The sequence below is a fragment of the Betta splendens genome, chromosome 13 (assembly GCF_900634795.4).
Source record: "Betta splendens chromosome 13, fBetSpl5.4, whole genome shotgun sequence".
NCBI classification, from domain to species: Eukaryota; Metazoa; Chordata; class Actinopteri; order Anabantiformes; family Osphronemidae; genus Betta; species Betta splendens.
Genome location: NC_040893.2, coordinates 899,014 through 908,979, shown reverse-complemented (window position 1 = coordinate 908,979; position 9,966 = coordinate 899,014). Strand labels below are relative to the sequence as shown.

At 41.3% G+C, this 9,966-nt stretch overlaps 1 protein-coding gene across 1 annotated transcript in view; it reads right to left on the bottom strand.

Moving 5' to 3' along the window:
- Nucleotides 1-5,791: 5,791 nt before the first annotated feature.
- Nucleotides 5,792-9,966, bottom strand: part of mtnr1ba (melatonin receptor type 1Ba) — a 66,604-nt gene continuing 62,429 nt past the window's right edge. The window contains exons 2-3 of the mRNA XM_029170482.3: nt 8,353-8,471; nt 5,792-7,803 (exon numbers count right to left, since the gene is read on the bottom strand). Coding sequence (XP_029026315.3) covers nt 7,054-7,803; nt 8,353-8,471 — 869 coding nt within the window. The 3' untranslated portion in view covers nt 5,792-7,053. The remainder of the gene's footprint in view (nt 7,804-8,352; nt 8,472-9,966) is intronic.

The window sequence follows — 9,966 nt, the reverse complement described above, 5'->3', positions numbered from 1 at the left end:
ATGAGGTCTTTAAGATAAGAAGGAGCTTTATCATTAAGTACTTTGTAGGTGAGTAGGAGAATTTTAAATTCTATCCTACATTTTACAGGCAGCCAGTGCAGAGAAGCTAATGTAGGAGAAATGTGATCTCTCTTTCCAAGTCCTGTCAGAACTCTGGCTGCAGCATTTTGAATAAGCTGTAGGCTTTTTAAGGAGCTGTTAGCGCATCCTATGAGTAAGGAGTTACAGTAGTCCAGCCTAGAGGTAACAAATGCATAGATCAGTTTCTCTGCATCGCTCTGAGAGAGGATGCTTCTGATTTTAACTATATTTCTAAGGTGGAAGTAGGCGGTTCTGGAGATTTGTTTAATGTATGATGTAAAAGAGAGATCCTGGTCAAACATGACACCAAGGTTCCTCACAGTAGAATCTGAAGCTAATGTTATGCCATCCAGGGTGGCTATCTGACTCAATAGTGTCTCTCTCAGATTTTTAGGCCCAACAATACGAATTTCAGTTTTATCTGAATTTAGTTGAAGGAAGTTTTGGGACATCCAGGTTTTGATGTCTTTTAAACAACCCTGAATTTTTAATGGTTGATCTGTTTCATTTGGTTCCAAGGACATATATAGCTGACTATTATCTGCGTAAAAATGAAAATTAATAGAATGCTTTCTAATAATCTCACCTAGAGGAGACATGTATAGGCTAAACAGAATTGGACCCAGCACAGAACCCTGTGGTACTCCATAGCTAATCCTTGTGCATGTGGAGAATTCCTCATTAACATGAACAAACTGGAATCTGTTCAACAAATAGGAATTAAACCAACCCAATGCTGTTCCTTTAATCCTAATTCTATGTTCTAGTGTCTGTAATAGAATGTTATGATCAATTCTATCAAATGCAGCACTAAGATCTAACAGGGCAAGGACAGAAAGTAGACCATTGTCCGAAGCTAATAGAAGACCATTAGTGACTCTAACCAGAGCTGTTTCTGTGCTATGATGTTTTCTAAATCCTGACTGAAAATCCTCATACAGGTTATTCCCACTCAGGTGGTCAGATAATTGTTTAGCCAGGGGTCCAGAGTTGTTTTTTTTAATAGAGGTTTGACCACAGCCACCTTAAAAGCCTGTGGTACATAGCCTAGTTGTAAAGATTGATTGATTTGATTTAATATGGACGAGCTGATTAAAGGTAGAACCTCTTTGAGTAATCTGGTTGGGATTGGATCTAAAAGACAAGTGGACGACTTGGAAGAGTTGATTATTGAGGTTAACTCCATATGAGTTATGGGGAAGAAGCTGTCTAGGTAAGACAGAGGATTTAATAAATTTAAAGTTGATGGATCTAGACAGTGCTTTCTGTCATTTGGAAGAAGTTGCTGCTGAATGTCTTCTCTAATGGTGATAATTTTATTAGTAAAGTAGTTCATAGAGTCATTGCTGCTGAGATTTAAGGGGATAGTAGACTCAACACAGCTATGACTCTTAGTCAGCCTGGCTACAGTGCTGAAAAGAAACCTGGGGTTGGTTTTGTTTTCCTCAATTAGGGAGGATTTTATTAGACTGTCCTTCCATGCAATGCAGTTTACATTTATTTTGTTGGAACGCCACTGTCTTTCTAGTTGTCTAGTCCTGTGCTTTAGGCTGCGGATCTCTGAGTTATACCACGGAGCTAACCTCCTCTGATTCACTGTCTTCTTCTTCAGAGGAGCCACTGTGTCTAACATTGTACGTAGAGAAGCTGCAGCATCATCTACAAGACAGTCAACCTGTTCATAAGGATTAAGGTGACTGTTCTCTGTGTATCTACAAGACATTGAGGCAAAAGATGATGGAATCATCTGCTTGAATCTGGCAACAGCGTTTGCAAGAACTATTAAATTATCAATTCAACCCCATATGTCAGGACAAGATCGAGGGTATGATTAAAACGATGAGTGGGTTCATTTACCTGCTGTGTAAAACCAATAGTGTCTATTAAGGAGTTAAAAGCAATGCTGAGACAGTTACTGTCAACATCTACATGAATGTTAAAGTCTCCCACTACAATGACTTTATCTGTGCTAAGAACTAAGTCAGATAAGGATTCAGAGAATTCAGTTAAGAACTCTGAATATGGAGCAGGAGGACAGTAAACAATACAGTGAGTTTTAGAGTCTGGGTGAGAAAGGCTCAGAGTGAGGCTCTCAAATGAGTTATAACTATGTTTATGTTTAGGAGTAATTAATAAATTTGATTTATAAATGGCTGCTACTCCTCCACCTCTACCTGTACTTCTTGGAACATGATAGTTGATGTGACTCATTGGAGTCGACTCATTTAAAGTAACATATTCATCCTGCTGCAGCCAGGTTTCAGTGAGACAGAACAGATCTATGTGATGGTCACTTATCAAGTCATTTATTAACAAGGATTTAGATGAGAGAGATCTGATATTTAATAAACCACACTTTATTAACTTACTGTTACTTTGTTCTGTAAGAGGGACTGTTTTGATTATTTAATTCTGGTAAGTCACTCCTCTTTGATTTGTTTGTGACTTGTATAGTTTAGGTGGTCGAGAAGCAGACACAGTCTCTATGCGATAACTAAGACTAAGAGTGGGTCGCGGCTGTAGAGAACATTCAGAGAGGCGTGTAAGACTGCGACTCTGCGTCCTGGGCTCCACTCTGAGTTGTCAAGCAGTGGGGGGACTAAGCAACATGGCCATGTTACTAGAGAGCAGAGAGGCTCCGTTCAACGTGGGATGGACGCCGTCTCTTCTAATCAGCCCAGGTTTTCCCAAAAAGTGCTCCAATTAGCCACAAAGCCCACATCGTTTGCAGGACACCACCTAGACAACCAGCGGTGGAGCGATGACAGCCGGCTATACATGTCATCGCTGGTCACATTAGGGAGGGGTCCAGAGAAAACTACGGAGTCCGACATTGAAACAGAGGAAACCACCCTGCTCTACTGGTGACTGCAAACAGCAGACAGAACTAATCCCTCAACTCATAAAATGTGTTAAATAATAAAGTCTGTCGGCATCAGGCTGATGGTAAAATATCACCTGTGTGGCATGTTGTCATCTAGAAATGAAGCTGAGAGCACAAACAATCAACCGTATTGATTATGGCATCTGCCTCGGAGTCTTCGTGGTTTGCAGTCTTTTGGGTCATTGCCAGGCTTCACCACACGCTACAGGAGTTAAAACCTGTCACTCAGACTAACCTGATCAAGTACCTGCTTTGCTTTGGAGATGTGTGGGAGTCAACAAGTGCCACTGTCAACAGTAAAGTTTAGTTAAAAAAACTTTTATTAACATTTAGGCTTTTATAGTGCCAAACATTTTACAGTGGTGAGCTTGAATAAACCAGGTTGTCAATCACAGTAATAAATAGAACAATACTAACAATAATTTCATATATTTGCCTTCACTTTTTATCACTTTTCACCTAAAGGACCACTAAGTGATTTGTGGGGCTTATGAGGTATTAATAAATAATAATACATGCACTTGACATGATAGTAATAATAATTTAAAAAATCTAGCCACAGGGGTTGCAAGGCACTGACTTCTGTGCCGGTCCTAAGCCTGGATAAATAGAGAGGGTTGCGGCAGGAAGGGCATCTGGCATAAAAGTTCCCAAAAACAACCATGCCAATTGTCCACAGGAATTTCATACCGGATCGGTTGAGGCCCAGGTTAACAACAACAGCCACCGATGCTGTTAACCTAAAAGGTCGAAGAAGGAGAGGAGACAGAAGAGTTCATGGACAGAGAGAGAAGAGGAAAAGCAGAGTGTGAGGCGAGTGCAGGCGGGTTGGAGTGGGTGGAGGTACAAGACAGTAGTGAGAGCAGCTCTGCTCTATGGGTTAGGGACAGTAGCAATGAGGCAGGAAATAATAATAATAATAATAACAACAACAATTATTATTTTATTATTATTATTATATATCATTACCAGTATTAAACTCAACAATAGCTGAACAACTAACTATACTAATACTTATACTAATACTAATACTATACTATACTATACTATACTATACTTTACACCCTACGCCAGGCTGCAAGGCCACAAGGAGTTTATTTGTCAATTATAGTCAAATGGGAGAAATTCCACAAACACTTAGTGATCCTTCCCAAACAATATGCAACATGCACATTCTTCACCAATGGGGAATCCTGCAGGTTGAGCCCAGAGGAGAGGCCTCAGGTTTTACTAAGATACACAGGACAGAACAGCAGTAGCATTATTCACAAGTGTTGGGTAAGCGCTGTTCGCATTCATGTTCTCTGGTAGTGATCTGAAGTATAAAATGCATAGAGAAGGTTTACTAAGATTCAGAGTTTACTAAGATTTCCACCTGTAAACTGCATAAGTACACTCCTATCACCTGGGCACCATGGATAATTGTGCTTTCATGGGCTACCAGGGTTTTGTAGACTCGAGTAGAATGGTTGAATGCTCCTAACAGTTGATAGCAGTGTCTGAAGGTGTGTTCACACCAATGTAGAAGCTTGTGGATACAGTGGGCCCTCAGAAAAAGCACATTGGAGTCGGCACAATGCCCCAGTTGCCCATACTGAGATAAAGATCAAATCGCATGCAGACACCAATGTCTTTATAACACTTTATGAAACCCTAGTGACATCCCTATGTCTGATTTTTGTGTTGATGTGTGTTGATATGTCAAAGATTTGTCTCCTCATCTGATGTGAACACACCTCAGCTGGAACAGCATCAGGACCTGGAGCAGCTTGGTTTTACTTTTTGGTGAAATCTTCTTTTATGGTTATGAGCAATAAATTAGGCACCAACCGTGTAAATGTCTATTACAAACTGGAGGCATCCACATGTGTTAGGATTCACCACAACGTAGTGCACTTAGCCATGACCATCAACAAATATTATGGTTCAGCAAATACAGTCATAGTGTACAGATTTAAAAAGGGGCTGTGCTCCAAGTGGCACAGGAGTCTATTACATTATTACTACAGTACATAAGAGCGAGACAACGCAGCTGCACCCTTAGCTGGACAAGCATGAGGACTTACAACACATTGTCAAGGCTCAGCAATTTTGGTTTTCTCCAACAAAACCCATGAACAAATAAAACAACTGCTGGAAACTGAATGACAAAAAGATTATTGCAGCAGTAAAAGGTGCCTAAAGCTGCACCGCTACGCTGAGAACAGCAGCTGTGTGTAGGGAACAGAATGGATGGATTGTCAGAAGAAGACAGATGGTTACGGTTAAACACCACCTTAAAGGAGAACTGGTTTTCTTGCATACTGCGACAGAATGAATCAATACTACGTGTTTCTCATTTAAACCAGACCAACAGTTTTCCCTGAACCTTAACCAAGGCTTGTGCAGGTCTATGCACTTGTTACCAAACTGGATGCTGTGCTCATGACTGACTGATGTCTGGAAACACTTGATTAATATGTTCACTGTCGGTTTGTCTACATACTCAACATTAGAATATTCTGAGTGACTTGATGCTTCCTCAGCCTTCAGTGGTTCCCCCCTACATTGGTGCTGAATGTTGGCACTGCCTTTGGGGCAATTCACCCCTTCGGTCTGCTGGAGGAGCCCTTGTTTGTTCCTGTCTTGTCGTTGTTTGGTGTTTGGGATGTCACTTCCCGTTTGGTCCAATCTTGTGTCACCTGGTCTGACTACTGACTACATACACCCATCTATGATAGTCTGAACAGAAGCTCTCCAGTGACTCACACTTTTGTTGGATTGTTGTCAAATGTGCTGTCATTCTTGTCGAGTGGGTCTGTATGTGTTCCTGGTGTCTTTTGTCTCCTGTGCTTTAGTTAGAGTTAGTATCTAGTTATTTGCGTTTCCTAGTTTGCCATTGTGTTGTATGCTGTCCTGCTGTGCAGTGAATGACAGTCGCCCTATTACCTGAATTGTTTCTTAATCATTGAGTTCTCCTGTGTTTAGCAGTGATTCTTTTAGTTCTAAAGCGTGTAGTAATTTTTGTCCGCCCTGTAGTTTATATATGTTGATAGCTCCTTGCATTCTTAGTTAGTATTTCTATCTTGGAATTAATCTGTTGAAATAAAAAATCTATATCTTGTGTTATCTGATGAGTCATGCATTTGGGTCCTGCTCCCTCTTGTTTTAGTTCAGTTAAGCCTAGGTGAAGTCAAGTCTAGAACCTACAGTAGTGGGTCTGGCTTTCAGTCAGGCGTTTAGTTTAGTCAGGCCACTGACACTACTGAAGTCAAGCCTAGGGTCAAGTAGATCAATTCGGCAACATCAAGTGGCTGACATAATTCCCTGCAACAAGGTCAGGTCAGATGACAACAGCAGGTTTACAACAGCCTTTGATTTGTTTGAGTCAAGATGTCAGTCTGGTGAGAGATCTTATTATATTATTGCAATACCACACAACTGAATTTATTTGTTCCTATGGCAACACATCTAAGAATTAAGCATAGATGTTAAGCATAGACATGTTATCACATAGTTCCGAGTTCAGTCTTATAGACTCAGTCGTATAGACTTGGTTGTATGGACTTAGTTGTATGTTCTGCTTGTGAGGTATTTTTGTGGTGTTCATTCTGACGCCTTCCGCCTGTGAACCTGACCCAGGAGTCCCTATCAGATGCTGTGTGCAGATAGCAGACAAACATAGAATCTATGTAAAGTCAGTTTAACCCCAAGATGCCAAACGTATCATATATGCTACAGGAGATTTGGAGCCTTCTGTAGCATCAGCGTAAGATCAGATGCTTGCAATGCACAAATATTACACCAGGGGCAGCAAATAATTAATCAAGTAGATTTCCAGTTTACACTTTTTAGCAATGTGACCCGATGTATCACATTTGATACAAATTGAATTGAATACTAACTGAAACTATTTTGAATTATTGTTAGTTGTTGGTATTGACCAATTAAGACTAATGGTTTGGGCTTTATAGGGTCATGAAAACATTATGTATATGTAAATAAACCAAAGTTGGTGAGCCTTAGTAACACTCCACAGCTCTACTTTCTTTGACTGACTACTGTCAGTCTAGGTCTACGTACAGAAGGTGAAGAAAAACAACAGAGCATCACAGACTCTCTCCTTTTACTTGCTCATTGTTATTCAGTCCAGGTGAGGGTTTACTCTTCATGGCCTCCGTCCCCCCACGGGACGTCTCTTGGAAGAACAGATGTGGCATCCACACAGACATCACAATCCGCTTGTACTCCCTGCGGAAGTTCTGGTTCAGCAGGCCATAGATGATGGCATTAAGGCAACTGTTAAAGTAAGCCATGAAGTAACTGACCACAAATAGCCACTCAGGAATGCGAGTCACCACCTCTTTAGGGTTGAGAGCAACAGCGAGCCCAATAAAGTTGAGTGGTGCCCAACATATTGCAAACAGTACAAACACAACAAACATTGTGATGAAATTCCTTAGGTCGCTGGGCTTGATGCGGGGGCAAATGTCCGACTTTACCTTGCGCCTCACCTGGATGACCAGGATCCAGATGCGCAGGTAGCAGAAGGTGACCACAGCAATGGGCACAAAGAAATGGATGATCACCACAGTGATGGTGTAGGATGTGCTGACTGTCTGAGCAAATGTGCATGAGTAGATGCGTGGATCATACTGCAGCGAGCCCACAAAGAAGTTAGGCACAATGGCCACCACAGTGAGCAACCAGATAAGCGCCACCAGCAGGAGCGTATTGCGATAGCTGTACAGCTTGTCGTAGCTGAAGCTGTGGCATATGTAACAGTAGCGGTTGATGGCGATACCTGTTATGTTAAAGATGGAGCCTATGACGCTTAAGCCCATCAGGAAGCCGCTCACCTGCGAAGGACACAGAGGTATAGTAGCAGATGATTACACTGTCAGGACCAAATCACCCTGAGCAGCAGCTTGTTTGTGAGTAACTGGTTTCTGGAAGGACTTCAGGTTGCTGTTGGCTGTGAATCCTCTGTAGGGTTAACTTAGTCCTTCACCAGCGAACAGCTCCCCAATGGAAAGGGGATGTAATCAGGTTCGCATCCAGGCCTTTGTATTATTCGTTAGGTTAAGATAATGATGTCTGTGTTTCAATAAACTGGACTTCCCTAATGGTTATAAATGGATTCATATTAACATAATTTATAAAACTAAATGACTAAATGATTAAATGACAAGGCAGAATCTGTTGATTGTTAGTGGAATGTTCCCAGACACAATGTCAGGTTGTGTTTAGAGATCTGAAGGTAAAGATGTAAACTGTCAATAATAATAGGAGTAACAGAAGATTAATATTTTGAAGAGACTCTGCACAATTTGTATGCACTATACTACACACAATATATCTTTAAATCTTGTTCAAATAGGCGCGCTGTCTTACAAGCCATGGCTCACCTTGCACTGGGTCTCGCCCAGTGACCAGCCATCGTGGAAGATGGCATAGAGCACCAGTGGATACGGGTAGAAGGCAACCAGCAGGTCAGCAAAGGCCAGGCTCAGCACAAAGACGTTTCCTGGGAGGACAGGAAGACAGGAGATGAGATGATCACACTGACACAGGGAGCACTGCATTCATCCAAAGCAGCTTCTCGTGTGTGATGAGGGGAGTGTGATGAGTCTGTAAACAGTGTCAGAGTCTATGTGTGGAAGTTTACCAGACTCATGATTCCAATGGAAACGCAAACACATTTTGCATTTGGCTAACTATAAAGAATTGAGAATGTAAGTTGTCCTGTTAGTCCTGCATCAAGTCGAGACCCCAAGTACACCAGTTGCTTACTGCCCTTTGATTGGTCTAAGTTAAACAATCAAATCAATCCTAACCAATCAGAGTCCACTACTGCATCCTTAGCAGACAGACAGAAAGGCATAGGCAGTGTTGGGGCAGTGTGAGGGTTGTGGTAGTGCCAAATGAATTAGCAACACCACCTAGTCTCAGAAAGGGCTGAGTTTGATTAACCTCACACAGGTTTGCACTAATTATGTTGGGGATATGCGAGGAGCACAAATTATAATAATTGGATGTATAGCTCCTGAGTGGAGATACCAATTATGTTTATAATTTTAGATTCACAAATTTGGTTATTAGCTTAAATTTATATAACTATATGACAAAGGTCTATAGTTTGGTAAGTGAAACACTTAATTATTATTGATTAATAATTATTAACTGAATTAATAATTAATTAATTTACGGGTCACCACCCTGTTACCAGGGACTAATAACCAATTTGGTCCTTTGAATGGAGCGCGTGTGTCTGGCGCTCACAGGGAAAGAAGCGTGTAAAGGAGTGTGAAGTGGGACTAGCGTGAATAAGGCTTGTGGTCACACAAACACGTGGGGCTATATTCGGTGATATAGTCATATGATTGCGGAAGTGCGCAGTATAGTTATGTACGTAGGTAAGTTATGGCAAATTATGGCAGTTTAACACTGAAAATAAGAAGCTGCATGCTTACAGCGGTGCGCGCGCCCTCATGCAGTGTTTGATTTGTGGACAAGTTGCTACAATTTAAAAAAGTGAATAAGGCTGATCTAGACCACGTGGTCGGCAACCTGTAACACCCACATTTTCTATGGAAAAAAAACACTGGGAACCACGGGGGCCGGCAATATTATATTATTTGTTGCGGCATCACCAGTCAATCTGGAAACGCATTAATTGGTTCGGACGCTTTAAGGTGTGTGAACTGGGGAGGAGACGGCAGCAGTGACTGAAGAGCGACTGAATAGAGTTGATGTCTTCCCCGCTGACAGGCGCATTCATTTGATAATGCACGTACCTTGGCTGACAGTTCAGTTGAAAAACACACTGAAACTTTATCAAACCATCCCTGAATAACATCTATGAACTGCAGTTTCTTCCTTGATTATCCATGATTATTATGGAAGAAGCGCAAATCTTCGCCAGTCCAAATTGTGCAATTAATACTGTGTTTACAATAAAGGTAATAAATAATAATAATAGTATTTTCATTTTAAAATGCACTGCATATTTTAGACGAATG